At 38.9% G+C, this 26,155-nt stretch overlaps 2 protein-coding genes across 2 annotated transcripts; both read left to right on the top strand.

Annotated features, from left to right (window-relative positions):
* Positions 1-2,567: 2,567 nt before the first annotated feature.
* On the top strand, positions 2,568-3,979 carry LOC118661695 (PHD finger protein 10-like). The gene is given in 2 exon segments (XM_036320005.1): positions 2,568-3,840; positions 3,843-3,979. Coding segments are annotated over 2 exon segments (1,329 nt in total). The 3' UTR covers positions 3,899-3,979.
* Positions 3,980-6,629: 2,650 nt separating this feature from the next.
* Positions 6,630-8,577, top strand: LOC118661682 (WW domain-binding protein 11-like). The gene is given in 1 exon segment (XM_036319969.1): positions 6,630-8,577. A coding segment is annotated over 1 exon segment (1,914 nt). The 5' UTR covers positions 6,630-6,663.
* Positions 8,578-26,155: the final 17,578 nt, after the last annotated feature.

The following is a 26,155-nucleotide window of genomic DNA, read 5'->3' as shown; positions in this document are numbered from 1 at the left end:
TCAGCCAACCTGTAAGTCCATCTGGCACATCTCTTCCCACTTCCACATTCAATGACTTCAATGGTTTGAATTAGGTCATGGTGGGAGTATTTACACCATGGTAATTGGCAAACATACAAATGAAAACTATTTCCCCTGGAGAGCTGCTTGTTGACATGTCCCTAGTGGTATGCTGGTGAACATTCAAGGTGTGGGTCCAATTCTTTCAACCCACAGTAACAAAGTCACATGCTGGAGGTGAGTTTCCCAAGGTTTGCATGAAGATGGGTTTACTAGGGAGGGTCTTCAGAAACAGCACCTGTGGGAACTGAGGGAGGAGAATTGGGCTTCCGGGAGAAACTGAACTGCAATGCAGCTGAAACAGGCCTCTGCTGACCCATGGAGAGCCTTGGGACAATGCTCCAAGCCCATCCCAGCTCCACAGTGGAGTGAGGAGAGATGAGCTTCACACCTTCATAGACTAACCATTGAATGCAGGTAGCCCATGGGAAGGGAGCATGCTGAGTGAAGTGATTAACTTCAGCAGAGAGCAGTTCCCAGAGAGCAACTGATGGGTGAGTCATCAGCAGCCCAAACTCACAGCACCTGAGGAAGGAAGCTTTTGTCCAGAAAGATCTGGGTGGTACACTATGGCATCTCCTACTTCCCTGTAGCTAGAGTCTAAAGCAGAGTCTAAAGAGTGCAGAGGGCATGCTACCACCATGTGAGTGAATCCAAGCCAGCCTGCTAGAGGATGACAGAAAGACCAAGCAGCCCAGCTGTCCCAGGCCAGACCATTCTAGACCAGTTGATCCCTACCCTCCCATACATGACAAAGCCCAAAGCCACCTACCCAACCCCAGCTGGCTGGAGTGAGCTCAGTTGAGGCCAGAACCCCCCACCCCCAGCTAAATCCTATAGACTCAGTAGGATCCTATAACTCATGCTTATCTCTTCAAGTCACTGAGCCCTGAGGAATTTTTATACAGCAATAGCTAACTGAGACCAGGTCTGAGATGATCCTGGCTGGATCCTGAGTAGAAGTGAGAGAGAAGGATGCAGCTGTCTAGTTGAACCTTTACAGCCTGCATTTGGAGCTTTTTAGAAAAAGGAATGGACTTGAACCTAAAGGCAATAATTAGCAATGGAAAGTTATGGAGCAAGAGAATATCCCACCCGAAGCCACACTTTTCTGCAATCAGAGGCTGTTCTAATCAAGACTCATGAAAAAGATCAGCCCAGCTCAACCCAGCTAACAATTTAAAAGAGGGGAGAGTAGTTATTTTCAGGATGTGGAACTCACAGAAGCCCATGGACATGAAATCTGGGCCTGCTAAGAGTCAGAAGACTGTCAATAACAGATGGGCTCTCCTGCATCCATTTCATTTCGCTTCAGGGAAGAAACATCTGCACAGCATATGTTTCAAGGGACCTGGCGTATATGGCATACTGTTCTTAATATGTTTGCTCACCTTCTTGGTGCTATGTGTTTTAACCAAGGTCACCTCTCCGAGAAAGGTTGTTTCCCCAGGTAGGGATTTTTCCCTGAAGTTAGGGAGGGAATAAAAACCCTTAACTAAATGCCAGGCAGGTAGTTAATCACATTAACTATGAACAATCACCCTTAAGCTACATAATCTTTACTCCCTGGAATGGAGATAGAAAATGCTCTAACCTTTGGAATAGAAATCGACAGGATTAAAATCAACTGGTATAAATACAGATGTCACAAGAAAATAAAAGACAGAATTTGGCTGGAGATCCTGGCTAGGCTGCTGATCAACTGAACGCTGTCTCCATGTCATTACTTCTTTGTCGACTCCGTCCACACCTTCGGGGACCCCTGGACCTGTTGAGGTTGGACCCCAACAAATCGGGAGGGAGTCTCAAGCTCCCAACTGCTCTGAACTCCAGTTCCGGGCTAGTCTCTGGGGACCCAGACTCATACGGGGAGAAACTGGGCTGACTGGCAGCAAGTGGAACTCGAGGGCGGCTTTCTCTCAGAGGTGCATGCAGGGATTATCAGGACACTGAGACTCAGGGCCTCTTAGGGTAGAACTGAGTGTCAGCCATAGCTGTTTGCCCCACCCTGTTAATCCCTGGAGACCCAGCCCCACCCAAACTGTGGCAGAGGCTTTTGCATATGAAAGGCCTGGCCCTTTGCAATCTGAAAACTACCTAACAAACTGCAGCTGGGTCAGAGAGAAACAGAACTTCCAAAAGAAAGCCCAAGGCCCCACAGCAGCTTACATTGCTTCATAGCTGGGCCTCATCTGGACACCTCCAAACCCCAAACAAAGAAGAGGATTCTACAGATCTCTCCATAGCTCCTGCTGGGTAGCCTCAGGCAGAGGCTAAATTAGCACCTCCTTAGAGATCCAAGAGCCAGTGTACCCAGTGATCAGAGTGGGACCATCCAGATTACAACTCCTCAGATCCATAAGGGACACACTTAGGGGCAGACTCAGTGAGCACTAAAGCCTCAGGAAGCAAGTCTTGCCCCAGAAGGGTGTCTCCAGCACAGAAGTTCTCCCACTGGCGGGGCTGGGGCAGCGCTGAGGAGGCGGTGGTGTGGGGCGCTGGGGCTGATGGTGGTGGCAGGACCCTGGGCGGCCCTGTCCCTGCAGCCGTGCGACAGCAACCCGGCCACCCCTAGGGCACAGTCCCTGAAGGATGACAATGAAGACAATTCAAATGACAGGACCCAGCCATGGAAAAGGAGGTGGATGCGCTCTGGAGACAGCTCCTGGAGCTTCGAGACCTCCAGCCAGGACCTCGGCTTTAGCTACTACCCAGCAGAAAACTTGATCGAGTACAAATGGCCGCCCGATGAGACGGGGGAGTACTGCATGCTTCAGGAGCAGGTCAGCGAGTACCTGGGGGTGACCTCCTTCAAACGGAAGTACCCAGAGTGACGAGATTTGTCTCATAAGGAGAAACTCTACCTGCGAGAGCTGAACGTCATCACGGAGACGCAGTGCACCCTAGGTTTAACAGCATTACGCAGTGATGAAGTGATTGATTTAATGATTAAAGAATATCCAGCAAAATATGCTGAGTATTCAGTTATTCTGCAAGAGAAAGAACGCCAGCGCATCATGGACCACTACAAAGAGTACTCGCAAATGCAGCAGCAGAATAGGCAGAAAGTGAAAGCCAGCAAAGTGCCCGAGTTTATCAGGAAAGCTGCCAAGGAAGCAGCGGAGTTCAACAGCAGCCTGAACCAGAAGCTCATGGAAGAGAGGAGGGCATACTTCGACTTACAGACACACGTCATCCAGGTGTCTCAAGGGAAGTACAAGGTGTTACCAACAGAGTGGACCAAGGTCAGCTCCTACCCCGTGGCCCTCATCCCTGGACAGTTTCAGGAATATTACAAAAGGTACTCGCCGGATGAACTGCGCTACTTGCTATTGAACACGGCTCTTTATGAGCTGCCACTGGATCCCGAGATGACTGCGCTCGACAGCGAGGGCGACTTGGACGATGCCGAGGACAGGCGTGGGGACGAGAAGAGGAGGAACAAGGGCACTTCTCCAAAGGTCATTCCCAATGCTCTATGTGGAGTTTGCCTGAAGGGTAAGGAGTCCAACAAGAAAGGGAAGGCTGAACCTCTTATACACTGCTCCCAGTGTGAGAACAGCGGCCATCCTTCTTGCCTGGATATGACCATGGAGCTTGTTTCTATGATTAAGACCTACCCATGGCAGTGCATGGAATATAAAACTTGCATTGTGTGTGCACAGCCCCACCATGAAGAGGAAATGATGTTCTGTGATGTGTGTGACAGAGGCTACCACACGTTCTGTGTGGGCCTCAGTGCTTTCCCATCAGGTCGCTGGATTTGTGACTGTTGTCAGCGACCTCCCCAACACCCAGGAAAGTGGGCAGAAGGGGGAAAAACAGCAAAGAGGGATAAAATAGTTTCTTGACCCCAATACTGTAATATGCATTTAAGTGAATTATTTGGTGCCAACTTATTTCCAATTCTTATTTTTATGCCAATAAAAGTTTTTGAAATGAAAAAAAAAAAAAAAGAAGTTCTCCCACTGATTCTCACAGCTGATTCCCACAGCCAATTGGCCTGGAGGTCAATTCCTCCCAGTGATACCTACAACAGTCAGGCTTAACTATAAATCTGTGCACAAAGCCCACAAAGGGGAGGACCAAGAGTGTCCACCACAGGTAATTGGGGAGGCTGAGCCACTGGGCCCTATAAAACACCTAGCACAGAAAGCCACTCTAGCAACACAGGGAAGCATAAGAAATGCGGAGACAAAGAAACAGGTCACAAATGACAGAAATAGAGGAAAGCAAATGACTGGATATAGAGTTCAAAACCACACTTTTAAGGCTTTTCAAGAATTTTCTAGAAACCGCTGATAAATTTAGTAAGACCCTCAAAAAGTTTCCTGAGACCGCCGATAAATGTAGTGAGGCCTTCAAGAAATCTAGTAAGACCCTCGAGGTTAAGAAAAAGGACCAACTAGAAATTAAGGATACACTGACTGAAATAAAGGATATTATGCAGAGTTTCAACAGCAGACTAGAGGATCGCAAGAATCAAGTCAAATATTTGAAATACGAAGAAGCAAAAAACACCCAACCGGAAAAACAAAAAGAAAAAAGAATTCAAAAATATGAAGATAGTGTAAGGAGCCTCTGAGACAATTTCAAGCGCACCAACATCCGAATTATGAGGGTGCCAGGAGAAGAGAGAGAGCAAGATATTGAAAACCTACTTGAAGAAATATTGACAGAAAACTTCTCCTACCTGCTGAAAGAAATACACTTACAAGTCCAGGAAGCGCAGAGAACCCCAAACAAAAGGAATCCAAAGAGGACCACACCAACACACATCATAATTAAAATGCCAAGAGCAAAAGACAAAGAGAAAATCTTAAAAGCAGCAAGAGAAAAAAAGTCAGTTAGCTACAAGGGAGTACCCATACAATTATCAGCAGATTTCTCAACAGAAACTATGCAGGACAGAAGGGAGTGGCAAGAAATATTCAAAGTGATGAATAGCAAGAACCTACAACCAAGATTACCCAACAAAGCTATCATTCAGAATTGAAGGTCAGATAAAGAGCTTCACAGATAAGAAAAGGCTAAAGGAGTTCATCACCACCAAACCAGTATTATATGAAATGCTGAAAGGAATCCTTTAAGAAGAGGAAGAAGAAGAAAAAAGTAAAGATACAAATTATGAACAACAAATACACATCTATCAATAAGTGAATATAAAAATCAAGTGAATAAATAATCTGATGAACAGAATAAACTGGTGAATATAATAGAATCAGGGGCAGAGAAAGGGAGTGGACTGACTATTCTTGGGGGAGAAAGGGGTGAGGGGGGTGCATGAAGAGACTGGACAAAAATCGTACACCTATGGATGAGGACATGGGCGGGGGTAAGGGCAGAGGGTGGGGTAGGAACCAGGTGGAGGGGAGCTATGGGGGGAAAAAAGAGGAACAACTGTAATAATCTGAACAAAAAAGTTTTAAGTTAAAAAAAAAAAACAAAAACAAGACATTTGGAAAGAAAATGTACAACTTTTTAATTAAGATTATTTCCCACTGACCTAAACTTTGAGTGTTTTAATAAAGAAATGTTCTACCCCATGATCCTCTGAATTCCTGATAATGTATAAACATGTTATCTTTTTATGATCAGAAAAGTACCTTGGGTTTAAATGTACAGAAAGAGAATCTTATGGCAAATGACATTAAACTAAGTTTTAAAGTTAAGGAATAAAGAAAAGAAATAATTATTTTCCCTCCGAACTACCTTGTTGACTTTAAAAAAATTGAGAGGTGTTATTTATTGCTAAGATCATATTTAGTCTTATCCTCAAAGATGACACTTCCCCCAGAGCTTTGTGACCTGATTGAATGGCAAACCTTTTGAAACATTTTCAAAAGTATTAAAAAATCAGAAAAGGTTACTTTCTTTTTTGAATGTGTTGAGTTTATTAAGCTTTTCTTTATAACAGCACATACAGTGAATAAGAATGCTTAATGATGTTAATTTGCATTGATAATATTTTATTTCCAAAGTGCTTTAATCACTAACTCATCTACCCTGTAATTCTGGGAAATGACTTTAAAAGATATTTTAAATGAACAACACCTGGTCATTCTTTGTATGTTAAGGCACGTTTAGGAAAGAGCCAACTATGATGATGATCTGAAAAAAAAAAAATCATAAGTTGAAATCCTATTGCCCCAGCCAATGGGATTAGGAGCTGGAGCTTTGGGAGGGGATTAGGTCCTGGGGGTGGAGTCCTCATGATGAGATTTGTCCCCTTATAAAGGAGGCCTGAGAGCTGCTTGCCACATTCCCAAGTGAGAATACAAGAAGTCAGAAGTCTGCAATTGGAAGAGGGCCTGCACCGACCATACAGCTAATAATTAAAAATATGGGCCTGTGGCGGGGCGCGAGGTTTCAAGATGGCAGTTGTTGTATAACTGACCCGGAGCCGCGGTGAAGGCCCCTATGAAGGGAAAGAGGCCGAGAATCCCACCCCCCCCGCCCCCCCTGTATCTCACAGTCCCAGAGCCCAGCAGAAGCATTTGGACATTCTTATGTTGATCCTGGTAGCTTTGGTGGTTTTTTTTTTGTTTTGTTTTGTTCTTTGGTTTTTTTTTAATAAACAAGTGAACCATACAGATTGTCAACATGGGACGAAGATCCACAACATCCACCAAGGGTGGAAAATTTATGAACCCCACAGACCAAGCCCGAAAAGAAGCCCGGAAGAGAGAATTAAAGAAGAACAAAAAACAGCGCATGATGGTATGAGCTGCAGTTTTGAAGATGAAGGATCCCAAACAAATTACCCGGGACATGGAGAGATTGGATGAAATGGAGTTTAACCCAGTGCAACAGCCACAATTAAATGAGAAGGTGCTGAAAGACAAGCGTAAAAAGCTGCGTGAGACCTTTGAACGTATTCTACGACTCTATGACAAAGAGAATCCAGAAATTTACAAAGAATTGAGAAAGCTAGAAGTAGAATGTGAACAGAAAAGGGCTCAACTTAGCCAATATTTTGATGCTGTGAAGAATGCTCAGCATGTGGAAGTGGATAGTATCCCTTTGCCAGATATGCCTCATGCTCCTTCCAACGTCTTGATCCAGGACATTCCACTTCCTGGTGCCCAACCACCCTCCATCCTTAAGAAGACCTCAGCCTATGGACCTCCAACTAGGGCAGTATCTATTCTTCCTCTTCTTGGGCATGGTGTTCCACGTTTGCCCCCTGGTAGAAAACCTCCGGGTCCACCCCCTGGTCCACGTCCTCCTCAAGTCTTGCAAATGTATGGCCGCCATAAAGTGGGCTTTGCCCTGGATCTTCCCCCTCGCGGACGAGATGAAGACATGTTATGTAGTCCTAAACTTGCTCAACGGGACCATGATGATGATGTTTCCAGCACCAGTGGAGATGATGGCTATCCTGAGGACATGGATCAAGATAAGCATGATGACAGCGACACTGACAGATCAGATGGAGAAAGTGACGGAGATGAATTTGTGCACCGTGATGATAATGAAAGAAATAACAATGAAGAAAAAAAGTCAGGTCTGAGTGTACGATTTGCAGATATGCCTGGGAAATCCAGGAAGAAGAAGAAGAACATTAAGGAGCTAACTCCTCTTCAAGCCATGATGCTTCGAATAGCAGGTCAGGAAATCCCCGAGGAGGGACAAGAAGTTGAGGAATTTTCAGCGGACAATGATGAAGGTGATTATGAAGATTCTGAAGCAGAAAAGCAGTTACAAAAGCAGCATAAAGAGGAATCTCTTTCTGATGGCACATCTGCTTCTTCACAGCAGCAAGCTCCCCCTCACTCTGTTCCCCCTTCTCAGATACAAGAACCTCCCATGCCAGAACCACCTCCTCTTGGACCACCTCCTGCTCCAAGTTTACGGCCACCTGGACCACCTACAGGCCTTCCTCCTGGACCACCTCCAGGAGCTCCTCCATTCCTGAGACCACCCAGAATGCCAGGACTCCGAGGGCCTTTACCCCGACTTTTACCTCCAGGACCACCACCAGGCTGACCCCCTGGCCCTCCTCCACGTCTTCCTCCAGGTCTGCTTCCTGGTCCTCCTCCTCGGGGACCCCCACCAAGGCTACCTCCCCCTGCACCTCCAGGTATCCCTCAACCTCGTCCAGGCATGATGCACCCACCTTTGGTGCTTCCACTCGGACCTGCCCCACCTGGGATTTTCCCACCGGCTCCCTTGCCAAACCCAGGAGTGTTAAGTGCTCCACCCAACTTGATCCAGCGACCCAAGGCGGATGGCACCAGTGCAGCCACCATTGAGAAGAAAGCCACAGCAACCATCAGTGCCAAGCCACAAATCACTAATCCCAAGGCAGAGATTACTCTATTCGTGCCCACCGCACTGAGGGTCCGTCGGGAGAATAAAGGGGCTACTGCTGCTCCACAGAGAAAGTCGAAGGATGATTCTACTGTGCCTCTTGCCAAAGCAGCCCCCAAATCTGGTCCAACTGTTCCCATCTCAGTACAAACTAAGGATGATGCATATGAAGCTTTTATGAAAGAAATGGAAGGGCTGCTGTGACACACTTCTGTTCATATCACTGGTTCGTGGGAAAAGAGGCTCTTAGGAAACTTAGGCAAAAGAGCTACTTTTATTGTCAGGGTATTTTCTAATTTCAGTTGAAGGAATATCTTAAAGTTTAGCCTGTTTGGAATTCACTGCATACAAGAAAGGGTATTTCACTCAGGCTCGGTTGGTTACTGAAGCAGTTCTGCTGCAAACGTCCATTTCCTTTCATACCACCACTTCCGTCTCATTTTTTCCCCTCCAATCCTCTGGAACTTGTGATCTGGGGCATATTTGTTTTTGATTCTCCTGTGTGCTATGGGCTCTGGAGTAGAGATTTTTTGGGGGAAGGAAGCAGTTTCTTTTGCTCTATCTTGCCTTTTGTGTTTTAATATTTTCTTGTAAACATTTTGTAATATTGTAGTGAAATGGATCACAACGTCATTTCCTAATACAAAGCAAGACATGTGGGAGCACTCTGATGTAGGGAACTGCAATGCAGAAAGTAAGTACCGGGAGAACCAAGATGGCGGCATAGGTAAACACTGGAAATTGCTGCCTCGCACAACTACTTCAAAAATACAACTAAAAGACAAAACGGACATCATCCAGAACCACAGGAAGGCTGCCTGAAGCCGGTCCATCCTTGCTGCTTGACACAGTCACTGCAGGGAAGAAACATCTGCACAGCATGTTTCAAGGGACCTGGCGTATATGGCATACTGTTCTTAATATGTTTGCTCACCTTCTTGGCGCTATGTGTTTTAACCAAGGTTGTTTCCCCAGGTAGGGATTTTTCCCTGAAGTTAGGGAGGGAATAAAAACCCTTAACTAAATGCCAGGCGGGTAGTTAATCACTTTAATTATGAACAATCACCCTTAACCTACATAAGAAAGCCCAAGGCCCCGCAGCAGCTTACATTGCTTCACAGCTGGGCCTCATCTGGACACCTCCAAACCCCAAACAAAGAAGAGGATTCTACAGAACTCTCCATAGCTCCTGCTGGGTAGCCTCAGGCAGAGGCTAAATTAGCACCTCCTTAGAGATCCAAGAGCCAGTGTACCCAGTGATCAGAGTGGGACCATCCAGATTACAACTCCTCAGATCCATAAGGGACACACTTAGGGGGCAGACTCAGTGAGCACTAAAGCCTCAGGAAGCAAGTCTTGCCCCAGAAGGGTGTCTCCAGCACAGAAGTTCTCCCACTGGCGGGGCTGGGGCGGTGGCGGCGGCAGCTGGGCTGAGGCAGCGGGGGTGGAGAAGGCGGCAGTGCGGGGTGCTGGGGCTGATGCCATCATTTATTTCTGTGCTCAAATTGTCCCATATGTAGCTAGGGGATGCACATTCGCACATACCCTTATGATTCTTTGAGAACTTCCTTACCTTCTGGTGCAAGACTTTCTAGTCTCATCTTGCATTTTCCTTGTTTCCTGTGACAAATCAGCCATTTCTTGAAGAAAAGGGTCGTTTTTGTTATATTACCTCCCTTTTATGTAATATTATCTAGTTTCATCCAAGTCTTTTAGCCAGTCTTACATTTACAAGCACATAGGATAGTAGAGAAAAAGAGAACTTGGGAGATTAACTATGAACTCCTCAAACTATCTAGAGGCAGAAATTGCATCCTAGGAGGGAAGTGGTATAAATTTCTCAGCACTGCAGGGAGAAGCTCTTAGTGCTTAGATTCCCTTCCGCCAGGGCTGGCATATTTTCACTCTCTAAAGGGATTTCACTTTCACACAGAAAAGGGGTCTAGTGTCAGATTTTAAATATAGTTCCCAGCTTTCTTTCTAACAAGACTTGGTATTTCAAAAAAGAGGGGAGGGGCTCATTTTAAATCAGTACAAAATTCATTTTATCTTTGAGAATTAGATAACTCAATGATGTTGAAATAAGAACATCAAATTTAATGGCATTCACTTATCTAATAAAAACTGTATTGAACCATATTATATCAGCCACAACAAGATGTAAATGCATATTTTTAAAGGACTTGTTTTGAAGAAGTAAGTTGCCAGGGCACAAAATTTGATATTCTATGATGCTGAGGAGTGAAACGGACAGTGAATGATCACAATGCTTAAACTTAGTAGCTAATCTTTCTATTAAGTGATAACATTGGTGAAAATAATAGAAACACAGCAGTGAATTACTAGGGCAATATATTGGCAAAACCAAACAAGTTGTGGGCTTTCATAGGAAAGATCAGGTTTGGGTCTGAATTGGAATCTCAGTCTATCTTTCAATAGCTGCTTCATTTGGGCATAAAGTGAATCTAAGCCATATTTTCCTCACTTACAGAATAAGCATGAGCCATACCTCACAACACACTGTCAGAGGCATCCTGATAAGGAAATCTTTTCTTGTTTGCTAGAGGAATAGTTTCAATGAGACAGAGTGGGAATAAAGAAACAAAAACTTAGACTTAAACAAATACTTGAAGATGAAGTTTTATAGAAGTCAAATGATGGCTCCAATTTATGTAGCCCCCAGCACATTTAGATGTGGTAACCTTTATTTTGTAGAAAATATAAATATTATGAAAAATTTTACTTAAATGTGGTTACATGGTAAAATATGTGTTAGTGCTGACCTTATTATTTTTATTTAAATTTTTACACTGAGTCTTGATAATATTATATGACCTTATAGTAGAATTGCATCCACCATGATATATCTTTGATTATAATGAGGATCAGTTCAAGAAAACCATTTGAGAATTTGAAAGACTGGTAATATTACAAATTTGGGCAGGCATAGAATCTATCAATATTATTGATAGAAATAGGTATAAAATATTTCATCCATTAATTTAATCATATGCCCACTGTGTTCCAATAATTATGCCAGGAACTAGGGATACAAAAAATGAATAAATAAAATCTTTGAGCAACCTTTTTGAGAAAAGTTAGGACTATCTCCTAAAATCAGAAATAACATATCTTTAAATAATAAAATTCTCTTGATAGAATTTAAGAAAACAATCTCCAGATAATTGTAGAAAAAAATCCAGCATAGTATTATTTCTAATAGAAAATAAAATTAAATACCTTTAATGTTTACTGACAGTAGTGGATGGTTTAATTACTTTATGCTACAACTATAATGACAAAATATTCTATAGAAGTTGATAAGAATTAGGTAGGTTTTATTAAAGAAAGAAAATATTACCTGTATATTATTATCCTATAATGCAAATAGGTGTGTGTGCCTCCTATGTGTGTATTTATTTATCTAAAAATAATTCCTGATTTACTAAGGGAAATAAATCCATGGTCCAAGTAAGAAGAAAGACATTTTCTAATCACAACTTTCACTATCATTTGTAGTTTTTAACACACATGTGCATTAGTATTATTTCAAAAATAAATGAATAAAGATAAGGATGAACAGTCCATGATTTAAAACACTGCTGTTACTTCACCATATGCTTTCCTTATTTGAAGTTCGATGAGCATTCTTTTCACACTCTGAATGAGCTAACACATGGGAACAGAACTGCTCCTGTGCCTTCCTCTGTTGAAATAATCCATTCACATGAGAAGAAACCCATCCCACAAGGCTGAAAACAATGATGGGCTCCTCAAAGACACTGGTCATGAAGGACTAGAGGTGAGGGTAGATAGAGGCAAACTGGAGGCTAACTTAATGTCCTCCATTGACCAATCTCCTATAACTGCCAGGGGTCTCTTCCCAGACCTGTGTCCATCCACACACTTTACCTTTCCTCCTTTCCAATCAACATTTTCTGAGTTATATTTGTGTGTCAGAAGGAAGAAAGTGTAAAATATTTGACTCCATGCAATTCTTTTTGTTTTAAAACTTAACTCAGAAATTTAGATACAAATACATAATTAAGCCGTTGGCAGAATAAAAGCAGGGTTAATATCTTTCAAATACATAAGGGAATGAAGGGAGATATGATCAATGAAGCCAGAGAAGAAAATTTGCAAGAAAACATAATAAATAGAGAACATAGGAAAAGAAGAAACAACACTGACTTATGAATTTTTCAATTCATAAGATACATATGTGTACATATGTGATCTTGTAAAATTTTAGCTCAATCTCTTTTATGATTGTAGATGTAAATTTTTGAAATAAAATATTATCAATTCTATTCTAGCATGTCATGATCAATTACAATATCATATGGGAATGTAATTTCCTTTTGAAAAAACATGAAATTTATTAATGTAACCCATGATGTTAATATATTCAAGAAGAAAACTAAGCTGGATAAGGATCTCAATCCTTGTCCCTCTCTCAAGGGACAGCTACTGCAGCCAAGCAGGATGCTGCTGTGTATGGCAGAACCATGGCCATTCCTACTAAGGCGTTCTGCTAAGGAAGTGACCCACAAGACAGACTCGCCTTTCACAGGACATTCAAACACTTCCTGTGGGAGGTGGCTGTTGTCTCTGGTTGAACATCACATCTAGACTGAAGCTTCAAACTGTCCTAAGATTTAAGGCCAGTTTTTATAGTCTTAATAAAACAGGAATAGCTAAGACAGTCTTTAGAAAATGAAGCAGATATATTTACTAAAAGCGAAATGGTAGAACCAATTGCTTTAAAGTCAGAAACCAAAAAATAAATAAATAAAATAAGCTGGCCTTGCCAATATTATTCATCATTGAAAGTTCATGTCTCTGACAGCATAAATAATAGGAAAACAAGGAGAAATAACTCTTAATAGTAGTGGAATAATTGTCTCCCTGACAAGTCAGAGACATATAAGTATTAGAAATAAAGATGTAATTGCATGATGGGCAAATGTGTGTCTTTGTATCATCTAAGGGGACAGTACCCAAATATAACCACAGATATATCAGGGCTGGGTCTCTATCAGCAGTAAGTCATAAAAAATGCAAGTCCCCGGCTGTAATATAAATTTCATATGAGGAAGCAAACAATAATTTTGAAGAACTGTAAGACAAATATAAATTACTAAGAACATAAAGAAAATTAGAAAAAATGGGGAAGCATTCTGTGTTTTTGGATTCTCTCCTAAATTAATCAAAAATTTTAAGAACAAGTTCTATAATATATATATAAAGTAATTTTAAAAGAATAACTTGACAATATTTACCTTAGAGATATTCTAAGTTATGTTATAACCATATATTAAGTAGTAAAGCAGAGTGGTAGTAATAAAATGGAAAGGACAAAGTACACAATTTAGAAACGGAGTCATCTAAAAATAATTTACACTATAATAAAGATTCCATATTAAGCTACTAGAAAAAGGATTTGTTATTTAAAAATATTTAGGTCAATGTTTTATAAAAACAAAAGTTTTATATCTGCTTTATAATTTTCACCAAAATAAATTGTTGATGGACTGTACATTTAAAAGTGTTAAATAACATTCCATATCTACAAAAGTACAATTTAGACTGGAACACACACAAACATACAAACACTCAATAATAAGTTTATGGTATTAGAGAAGTTTCTTTTAAGACTGACGAAGTAAAAAGCACAAAGGAAAAACAATAGTTATAGCTATGTATAAAGGTTATATTTCTTAATTATAAACATAAGTAACAGTAAACATGAAATAGTGAACTAGTAAGAGTAGTGTATAATTGATTCACATATGATAGCAAAGGATCACTATCTTTAATATTTAAAACTTTTTTTTTTTTTTATAAATCAGTAAGAAAAGAAAATAACAGTAGTAAAAATGGGTTGAGAGAATTAGTGGAGTCCTCACAAAAGTGAGGAATATATAAAAAAATACATGTGAATAGATATTCACCTTCACAAGCAAAGAAATGCAAGTAAATTTTTTGATACCATGCTTTGTCTACCAGAGTACATATACATACTAGAGGCCCGGTGCACAAATTCATGCACAGGTGGGGTCTGGCTTGCCCTCCCTGATCTGGTCAATTAGGCTGTGCTGGCTGCAGGGAGGGACTGTGGGGGGGGGGGGGTGACTGGCCAGCCCCACCCCCTGGTCAAACTCCTGGTTCAGGGGACAATTTGCATATTAGCCTTTTATTCTATAGGATAGATACTTTTAATAACTGTTTTTTATGGCAGTAATAAAACAAACTTTCATGTGTTTTTATATAAAGGGTTAAACTCTATGCCTTTGTCTAGGAATTTTATCTGTGCTAGAGTGTTCTAGGAAAAGCAGAGACGTCATATACATAAGGTTGCTTATTGAAACACATTGAAAAGGAAAAAAAGAGTTGAATCTTCGCTGTCTCTGTCTGCCTCCCCCATGCACACATGCGCACACACACACTATTGTTTAATCAATTAATATTTATACAAAAATGCTATGCCATCATAAAATGATTATTAGATATATTTTTACTGATAAAACAATGTCCATGACATATTTTTATAAATGAGACACTTACCAAACACTATACATATAATTACATTTAATTTTTATAAAAATGTATTCATAGAAACAATTTTGAAATATTATATATATACCTTTATTAATGCTTAGTGTTACTGAGTTTTGGTATTAAAATGCTTTTAACTTATTTTTTAAAATATATTTTATTGATTTTTTACAGAGAGGAAAAAAGAGGGATAGAGAGTTAGAAACATCGATGAGAGAGAAACATCGATCAGCTGCTTTGTGCACCCCTCCTACTGGGGATGTGCCTGCAACCAAGGTACATGCCCTTGATTGGACTCAAACCTGGGACCTTTCAGTCCACAGGCCGAGGCTCTATCCACTGAGCAAAACTGGTTAGGGCTTAACTTATTTCTTAACAATCTATATTTTGTGTCTTTGAGATGAAAATATGTGTATAGTGTTTTTAAGTATTAACTCCCTTTTATTTATTTTTTATTTTTAAATTAAATTTATTAGGGTGACATTGGTTAATAAAATTATATATATTTCAAGTACACAATTTTATGACACATCATCTGTATATTGTTATTTTATAGTAAATAGTAAACTATAAATATTTATAATTGTGTGTTTTTTCAAAATAGAAAAAAAAAACACAATAAAGCTATTTTCCTAAGGCTATTTAACTATGTAATAGTTTTCATCTTGAAGGTTTTTTTATTTTTTTATTCATATTATGAGTCATATATTTTTCTTTTTTGTTCATCCTGGCAAGAAGCTTGGAGGCTATTCCATTTTTGATTAAAAATATTAATTTGGGCCAAAGCCGGTTTGGCTCAGCGGATAGAGCGTCGGCCTGCAGACTGAAAGGTCCCAGGTTCGATTTCGGTCAAGGGCATGTACCTGGGTTGCGGGCACTTCCCCAGTGGGGGATGTGCAGGAGGCGGCTGATCGATGTTTCTCTCTCATCTCTCATCGATGTTTCTAACTCTCTATCTCTCTCTGTAAAAAATCAATAAAATATATTTAAAAAAAATTAATTTGGTCCTCATATTGTGCTTCCTTCTCTTTTTAAACTTTTATATCTTTAATTTTTTATTATATATTTTTATATTTAACATTAATTTGATCACCTTATTTTACATATATTCTAAGTCTCTTCAAATTCTATTGGAAAAAAAGTATGTTAGAACATAGGTAAAGAGAGTAAAAGAAACAGTATATCCTTTATATTATTCCACATATATTACTTCATGATTGAGTTCCAATGTCTTTGTAACCCTCTCCCAAAACAAGTGAAATAGTGTCATATTTGCCAGAAAGCTAAGAAAGAATAATTTACATTTTGATTACAGACAAGTTTTTTTGCTAACCTTGCATTATTAGCTTCAGATGTAAAGTTTCCAATAACTGAAATGGTACAAAAAAGAATAAAATATTCTATGCTGGAAGGTAGATTTTTATTAATATAATTTTCAAAAAGTGGTTCTTTATATCTTCAATTGTTTTTTCTGGCCATTTTTGTATATGGATATACCTTCATTATAATCATCTGTATCTCATGACATTTATAATGTTTAATGCTTTTCTTTTTTTTAATTAATACTAAATATCTCTATGTTATATCCATTTTCCATATTAAGGAAGAGAGACTTAGGCAGATCGATTGCCTTGCTCATGACCAAACACTTAGTAATTAATACTGGTAGAACTTGGTTTTGACCCCAGCTGTCTTCAAAATTTAACCACAGCTTACTTACCATCTCTCATCACCAATCAGCATCATTTTCAATAATTAGGCTTGAAGAATTCCAAAGAGATTCTAACTTTGCATTGCTTCTAACTGTATCCCAGTTCCTAAAGCAATCATGATGCACACACTGTTAGCTCACTTTTGAGCCTAAGCTTTCTTACAATTTTAAATGACTTGATGTATGAATACACTCAAAAGAAAAGAGTGTCTTTCAGTTTACCTCCTGATTTTTGCCCTTCTGTAAGAACTTGTTTTATCTGTTCTTTGAGATGTCTTAAGACTGATTCCTCATGAAACTTTTTGATGAAATTTATAATATATTAAGGGCAAGTTAAAAGATATACTTATTTTAAATTAAACACACTAGATGAAGAAGTTCTCTTCAAAACTATATTTAGGTGGAATATAGACTATGAAGTCATGGATACCTAGGTTAACACTCTATTTTCAAACACTGTTAACTTTGTTAATGTGGGAAAATTCCATGTTCTCTTCAAATGTCAGTTTTCTCAACTATCAAATGCAAACCATTTCCATTCACAGTGCTGTTGTATGGACATAATGAGAAAACATATGTAAAACATTTATTTGTGTCTAGCACAAAGTTGGTACAAAACTAATGGTAGCCTAAAAAAAAAATACAAGGACTTTTGATAAGCATGATGAAGTCATTTCTACCTGCCTTCATCAATTCATACCTATTTTGTTATTTATGATAGAGATCGACCCTGCTATGGAATAATATGATGAGAGCAACAACAGTATAGTTCAACATCCCAAGTAGAAAGAGATGACACACTTGAAAGGTGCATTAAAAAGGGCCTGCTGAAGGGACTATTTACAAAGATGTGCACAGAAGAAAACCCAGAAGAAATGGTGAAGTACATCTTGATTGTATAAAGTATTTGCTACCTTTGTCTGAAGGAACAAGAGAATATGTGGTTACCATGAACTATAGCTGGAAGAGAGGGTTACCAGATGGGAGGTGTGACTTGATAGACCACTGAAAAGCTACGTCCAAGAAGGAAGGAAAATAAGGATAATCACTTCTTTTTTGTCCTGTGATCTGGATGAGACCAATTGGAAGTCAGATGGAAAGACAGTGAGGTTGCAGAGGTTCAGAGAGGGCACATTCCTGGACACTGAACAAGGGTGAGAAATGAATCTTAGGAGTCAGATGGAGAATATATAACACACAGACCTAATCAATCCTTAAGTAAAAATCAGGCAGAGATTGGAGTTTGGAAGAAGGAAGAACAGTTATTCACATGTTCTGTATGTGGCATTGCTTAGGGGAGCTTTGGGTAGAATAGATAAACGACTGTAATGGGAATATAAAAAATGAAACCATACATTCTGAAAAAATTATAAAAGTGAGTTGTATCAGTGAGGAGAATAAAGAAAAATAAGAAGAAAGTGAATGGAAAATTAGAAATGGTCAAAAAAGAGGTAAAAGAAAAAAGAGACAAAACAGAAAGATGATGGCATGGCCTGAAGCAGAATTGAAAAAAATAAAATAGAATTGGGATGGATTTTTATAGTTGAAAAAAAAAAATCAGAATCACTCCCAGCTTAATTTTTGATCCATCTTCCATTATTGTATTCCTTTTCAATACCCTCATATCTAATTTGCCTTCTTTAGCTTTCCACCAATGTTTTCTTCCCAATGTACCCTATTCCTACCATTCTGTTTCAAATTGCACTCCTGATCTCTATACACTGTTTGCTTGTTCTCATGATCTATTAATTTACCGTATAATTTACTTCTTATAGTCAGTACTTAGCCTGTTGAGCATTGTAAAAGTAAGTTCTAAAAGGTCACAAAATTTGTTATTTAGTCTATCGGTTATTTAATGAATGTATCTTAAAAGCCTAGTATGGTGCCTAGTACATAGTAAGTGCTTATTAAATGTTTAAGTTAATAAAAAAAGACTTGTAGAGACTACCTATATAGCAGAACTATCTTAGCAACCTGTTCACCATAACTTCTAATTTTGCAAGTGGATTGGCTTACTTTTCCCCCGACAGAGTGTCTGAATAAAATAATCATCACCATTTCCTTGTACAAGCTTTTCTTATTGCAAACACATGTAGCCAGGTACAATTAGATTCTTATGCTGCTTGGACACTTCTTGCTTAGGGTAAGTCAGGTAGTATCTCTAAATACTGGGGATGAGAAAGATACCAGTCACCTAGTAGATACCCAATAAGACATTATTATTTTGTATTTACTTCTAAGTATTTTTTCCTTCAAAATAGATTACAACTTAAAAGAACTATAAAATTATTTTTTCTTCAATGAAGCAAACATCAAAACATCACTGGAGGGAAACTGTACCTGGAGAATTTTCGCTTCAGCTTTACAAATGTGATACATGAAAACCTTGGTGAAGAATCATACCTCCTGATGATTCTGAAATTTTCTTATTGACAATTTCCAGTCAAGAGTTGTTTTGTAAGGCTTGATTCCTGCTCAGCCACCACAGCATTAATATATTTTAAAGTTAAATGCAGAAATGCAAAAGTTTAATTTTTCATTTAATTTATTGTGGTTATATTGGTTAATAAAATTATATAAGTTTCAGGTATTCAATTCCATAATATATCATCTATATACTGTATGTGTGTTCACCATCCCAAGTCAAGTCTTCTTCTATCAACATATATTCCTTTTACCCTCTTCTACAATTCCCCATACCCCCTTCTTTTTGGCAATCTCCATAACAGTTGTCTGTGTTCACGAGTCTTATTTTATTTTTTGCTTAATCCCTTCACTCTTCTCAGCCAGCCCCCAACTCCCTCCCCTCTGGCAGCTGCCATCCCGTTCTCTGTATAATTTACTTCTTATAGTAGTAACATTCACAATTGCTTCAAAAAGAATAACATAACTATAATAACATAACAATATAATTCTGGAAGTCCTAGCCACAGCAATCAAACAAAAAGAAGAAATAAAAGGCATCTAAACTGGAAAGGAAGAAGTAAAGCTATCATTATTGGCAGATGCCATGATACTGTACATAGAGAACCCTAAAGATTCCACCAAAAAAACCTTTAGAACTAATAAATGAATTCTGTAAAGTAGCAGAATATAAAATAAATATCCAGAAATCAGTTGCATTTTATACACCAATAATGAACTTTTAGGAAGAGATGCTAAGAAAATATCATTCACAATTGCTTCAAAAAGAATAACATAACTAGGGATAAATTTAACTAAGGATGTAAAAGACTTGTACTGGAAAAAATTATAAGACACTGAAGAAATAAATTGAAGAAGATTCAATAAATTGAAGCATATACCATGTTCATGAATAAGAAGAATTGACATTATTAAAATATTCATACTACTCAAAGCAATCTACGGATTCAGCAAAATTCCTATAAGATACCAATGGCATATTTCACAGAACTAGAACAAGTAATTCATAGGAGCCACAGAAGCCCCAGAATACCTACAGCAATCTTAAAAAAAAGAACAAATTTGGAGGAATCACACTACATGATTTCAAACTATACTACAAGGCCATAGTAATCAAAACAGCCTGGCACTGGCTTAAAAACAGACACATGGATTAATGGAACAGAATAGAGAACCCAGAAATAAACCCAGGTCTTTATAGTCTATCAATAATTGACAAAGGAGGCAAAAAAATACAAGGAGCTTAAGATAATCTACTTAATAAAAGGGCTGGGACAATTGACAGATACTTGCAAAAAATGAAACTAGACCATCTCTTACATCATACACAAGATTAAGTTCAAAATGGATTAAAGACTTACATGTTAGACTTGAAACCATACAAATCCTGGAAGAAAACAGGCAGTAAAATATCATACATTTCTCATAGCAATATTTTTTCTGATATATTGCCTCAACCAATGGAAACAAAAGAAAAAAATAAACAAATGGAACTACGTTAAAACAGTCTTATTTTTTGTATATAAGACTTTAACAGTTGCCATTTTGTTGCTTTTATAAAAATATAATTCAGAGAAAAGAAAATTGAGCCAAAGGTCTTAATACCCTTTTGTTAATATTCACTCCATGGTGATTGCCAGTTCATGTTGGTTTTATAATCTTCATATAAAATAAGTAAATGAAAATCAGTAAGGTTTGTAAAATTTTGAAGTTTTAGTTTAAAAAATGTTTTTGGGTTGAAATAAGATTAGTAACTATCTATATATATATATAAAAGGTTAAGTGACTGGTTGACTGGCTGACTGACCAACCGGCCAGTAGCTATGATATGAACTGACCACCAGGGGGCAGGCGCTAAACGCAGGCAGTAACTTTGCAGAGTGCCCTCTGGCAAACCGGGACTCCTCAGGGGATTTCAGAGAGCTGGTTTTGGCCCAATCCCCATAGGCCAGGCTGAGTGACCTCCCCCCTCCTTCCCCCCCCCCCACTGCTGGAGGGTCCCTGCTCACTCCACAGACACCCTTCAAGTTGCAGCGCTATCCCAGGTGCAGCCAGCCGGGGTGGGGGGGTGGGGGGGGCAGGGACTGCGGGAGGTTGGCTCCAGGGCATGTCTGGCCCATCTTACCGAGTCCCACCCGCTGGCCACTTTCTAATTGATTTACTTTCAATGTGCATGAATCTGCTCACCAGGCCTCTACTATTATATATTACCTCATAGGAAAAAACAACAACATTGACTTTAAATAGATCAGTCATGAGATGGCGAACTTGATCAAATGGCAAGAAATATGTTCTGGTTTCTATTCTGGATATACTGTTCAAAAAGGCATCTAGTATGTGAATGTATTTTATGCTAATATTGCAAAGAAGAAAACAAAGATTTAAAATCCTAGGTAAAGTCTAACTAAGTTGCAAGAATGCTTAGTAGGTACCAGAGACAATAGCTGAAGTCTGGATGTCTGATCCAAGACATCCACTCTTTATTATGTCTTTGTCTAATGCTAGTAATCTATTCAGAGGAAATCCAAAACCGTGCGAATATGATGGGATATTACTCCATTGCTGATTTGTTACATTACAAAGGAAAAGGGATGCTGCAAATGCAATTAAGATCTCTAATCAATTACCTTTGAAGTAATCAAAAGAAAATCTTGTGTGAGTCTGACCTAATCAGATGCGCCTTAAAACACAATGGCCTAATAGGCCTTCTATCTGTCCTGGAAGATGCGGGTCAGAATGACTTCTCCAGGCACAGGAACATGCATCTGCCAATACCCACATGATCTGGAAGAGGACCCTTAGCTTCAGATGAGAGCACAGCCCAGATGACCTCTCTGACCTCAGCCTTTGCATCCCATGAGGTGAACTTGCTCAGACTCCTGACCCACAGGCACTGAGAAACAATAAACGAATATGGTTTTAAGCCACCAATTGTGAGGTAATTTATTATGCACAATAAAAATATAATATAAAATAAAGATAATAATGCAATGATTGGATAAGTCACACAGATGCAAAGCTCTATGTTTACTGTACCTAGAAAATTTTGAACACATTCTTCTCATCCTCTGAGCTTAACTTTTCTCACCTACAGACATGAGAAACTTGTATTTTAATTTTTACTTTTCCTTCATATCAATTTTATTGCAGCTTTATATATCTGATAATAGAAACTTTAAATCTTGAATATGGAAAAGGATGAAACTATAAAGAACATTTTTTCTTGTATCCTGAAACTCACAGTTATAGGCCTTTCCTTCACTTTAGACTTGCCCCATTCCTACTTTGCTTCCTCTGTCCTCATGTCCCCCTTTAAAGCAAGCCTCCACAAATACCATGGTGTAATGATTAATACAGCTTTAGGAGGCCCTATCATGAGGTGTACAACTATGCCAAAAAGGCAGTGCCTTTTCTTTGTGTAAGAAAACTGTTTCTATTAATAACTTAAAAAATGACAGAAGTCAAACTAGAATCAATCAAAATGAATAATACACTCAAAATACCTAAAGAGAACAGCCCTAATTCCAATAAGTGGACACCTGGGAATGAGACACCCTAAGAGCTCTTTTCCAATTAAGTTGTGTGATTGTTCAAGTGCCCAGAAAGGTTTCATACCCACTAATTACATCATCTCTCTTAGGGATGAGATGCAGTATTTCCTCTTCTCCCTTGATTCCTTCTTTTCCTAGATTCTGGAACACACTGAAGCTCAAACAGCTGTAGAGGGCATTTGGTAATAAGTCTTATGTTACAAGGAGAGAAGTTTCTCTCCCAGCACAATTATGCTGTGAGAATACAGGCACTGACAGTGCAAAAACGCAACTTACAGTCCCCATTCCCAACAACATAACCCTTCTTATATTGTAGAGATATTGCTCTAATTAAAGTGTAAGGATTAAAAATGAGAGGTGAATAGGCCTGAAGGGAAACCAGTTAAAGGAATTTTTCAATTGTCCTTAATGAAGATGATGGTGGCTTAAATAGAATTAAACCAGTAGCTGTAGGATGGGGAGAAGCATATGATTTAAATTTCACTGGAGACATCAAACTGACAGGGGTTGGATTTGATTAGCTAAGAACAGTGATAGAGAGAAAGAGTAACAATGGTATTCAGGTTTATATCTTTGAGAGAGAAAAAAATAAAAACAAAGACAAAACACCTCAGTAAGGGAATCCAGTTGCTGATGCCAAAAGGAGATGACCTTTGTTTCTTTCTTCATTTTTAAAAATCGTAATTGCCTGTGGAACTCCCCAGATTTGTTTACTAGAGAATTAGAGATATTCATCTACACCTAACTGAAGAATGTTTGAAAATCATCAGGATTTATACAAAAATAAAATTAAAGGGGTGGATTGGATTGGAGAGGGTGAATGGTTTAAAGGAGAAAAGAATGCTGAGGCCAGAACACTTGATGAGTGGGCAGAGGCGGAGGAGCCTGCCAAGGACCCCAGCAAAGGAAAGTAAGGACAGTGTGTGACACAGAAGTCGGGAGGAGGGACTGTTTCCGGGAGAAGAAAAGATTGATGGTTTCAGACACTGCTCGAGGGATAAGAAAGAGCAAGGATATCACTGCATTTGGCTTGGACTTACTTGCACATTTTCATGTTATAAATATCACTGTAAGAAGTAAATATCTTCTCTACAGGGCCTCTCTGATTCATGTGGCACAATTGGCTAGCTTCTGACTGACTTGGTTTTCTTTACTTTGTGGGCATAGCTACTAGTAGACAACACATTCAAGTTTTTCTTCCAATTGGGTGAGGTTATATGACTGAGTTCCGAGAAAACTAAGAGTCATATACAAAAAGTCATATACAAAATTAGCAAAAGCCATTTATTTTTGATTTGTGCTATAAGAGACCCCATCTGCCATTGCTTTAGTTTCAATAGAGTTTCAAAAATGTTTAAAAAGAGAGTGAGGTTTCTAGTGTCTTAGCTCAGATTGTTGTAATAAAATGCATAGATTTAAGGCTTAAACAGCAGACATGATTTCTCAGTTTTTGAGGGTGGGGGATCTGAAATCAAGGTGCTGGAAGATTTGCTTGCTGGTGAAGGGTGGTTTCCTGGCTTTGACAGTCCCCTGCTAGCTGTGTGCTAGCGTGGCCTCTCCCTGGAGTGTCCTTGTGGAGAGAAAAGAGGGAGCAAGCTCTGTGGTGACTCTTCTCAAAGAGACACTAATCCCACCTGTCACTCTCTCATGAACTAATCGTCTACCAATGGCCCCTCCTTCAAATAGCATCACATTGCAGTGAGAGCTTCAACCTATGACACTTTTTTGGGGGGAGGGGAGTGGCAAGATGGGAGCACAAACATTTGTGCCATAGCACAGAGTGAAAAGGAGGAAATGCTGAGACAGTTTCTCATTATCAAACATCCTATTAGTGTGGAATTTGGAATCCAGAAAGACTTTCTAATTTGTCTTCCAGTAGATTGGAAATCCTTGTCTGGTTGCAAAGTTTAGAAAGCAGTTGGAAGGGTTTCAAAAGAAGGAAAGTCTGCTGAACTAAGAGGCTCATAGTTGTCTGTGGCTGATCATTTTCTGGATCAAGTGAAATTCTATGTGCTGTTTCTCTGCAGGTAAACTATCATGAGGGTCCTTCGGGGTGCAGGTGAGCAGGTAGGAGAGGCAGGTCCTCAGTTCTAAGCAATGACAGAACATAAACTAAAACAAAGCACTACTTACAAGCTTGGCTTGTGAAAGCTCCCGGCATGTCCCATAATGTTCTTTGCTTGTCTTTGCATTTGCTCCATTACCATGAAACCGCTGGGCAAGACCAGCACATGTGGGTCCCTTGGAGGAAAACCTAGTCTGGAATATCCTGTGGGGATTTTCCTGGGAGAGCTATAAGCTTTTATTCTGTTAGTGCTTTGGGATTTATCTATTTTCATCAGATAATTTTCTGTTAAATAATTTATAGTGCTTTCTGCTGCCTTTAGTTTTCTTTACCTTTTAAAATGTATTCTATAATAAAAAATAGATTATAAAATATTAAGTTTGATTTCTTTCATTATTCAACTGGTAAAATGAGGATTTTTTTCTTCTCACATACATCTATTCAGGAGAGTGTGTGATTTATAAGAATCAAGGATGTAGGCTGGCACGTCCATCTGTGCATGTGTCAAAGGTGTTTTACTTGTCCTGATGATTGCAGATCAAATGGAATGAAGTAAGAGGAAGAGATTGTGGGAAATGGAAAACAAAATTTTCCATTACACAAGGGGGACTTGGTTGACTGGAATGCCACATTTTCTTTGAGTACTAGTCCATCCCACTGCCTTGCGGGGAGTATGCCTGAAGGAATGAGTCTGAAAGCTTCATTGTCTTTGCTCTGCACATCAACCTTTCATTTTCAGATCTCCAAAGTTTTGGGAACAGTAAGCTATTTCATTTTTATTGCAATGAATTGCAGATTTCTTGGTATTAGTATCTCTCATTTTTTTTTTTTTTGCATCTCCTGCAACATTTGGGATACTTCCTTAAATACATGAGTCCCTTAATAAATTTTGTTTAAATTACTAGAATTGAAACATAGCTATAAATCTAGAAACAGTTTTCAATTTCTAATAAATCTATATAAATCACCTCATAACTAAATTATTAATCTTCCTCCAGAGGATAATAAATCCCATAAATCCCATTTATCTCATTAATTCAGAAGATTAATTCTAGAAATCCCATTTATCTCTCAAAACATTTCAGTGGCTATTACACTGGTAACTAGAATCTGGTATAACAAGAGATTGTACATATCTATACAATGTTAGTGATTATATAGGGAGCATCTACTAATTATTAATTAAATAATATTTGAAGAATACCTACTACATCAAAAAACTTTTCTGGAAACTAAGGGATATAGCAATAAAAAAAATGACCAAAGTGGTGTCTCCATTCCACTTCACTTAAATTTGCATGGCAGCCATATTTCCTGCTTAAAAGCAGTCCAAATGCCCATAAGTAGAAGAGTGGAAAAAAAAGCTGTGGTACATTTACCCAATGGACTACTACTTAACCATAAAAAGAAGGAAATCTTAGCTTTTTGGATAGCATGTGTGGACCTGTAGAGCATTATACTAGGAGAACAGCT

The sequence above is a fragment of the Myotis myotis genome, unplaced genomic scaffold (assembly GCF_014108235.1).
Source record: "Myotis myotis isolate mMyoMyo1 unplaced genomic scaffold, mMyoMyo1.p scaffold_m19_p_8, whole genome shotgun sequence".
NCBI classification, from domain to species: Eukaryota; Metazoa; Chordata; class Mammalia; order Chiroptera; family Vespertilionidae; genus Myotis; species Myotis myotis.
This window is presented reverse-complemented; position numbering and strand designations above follow the sequence as displayed.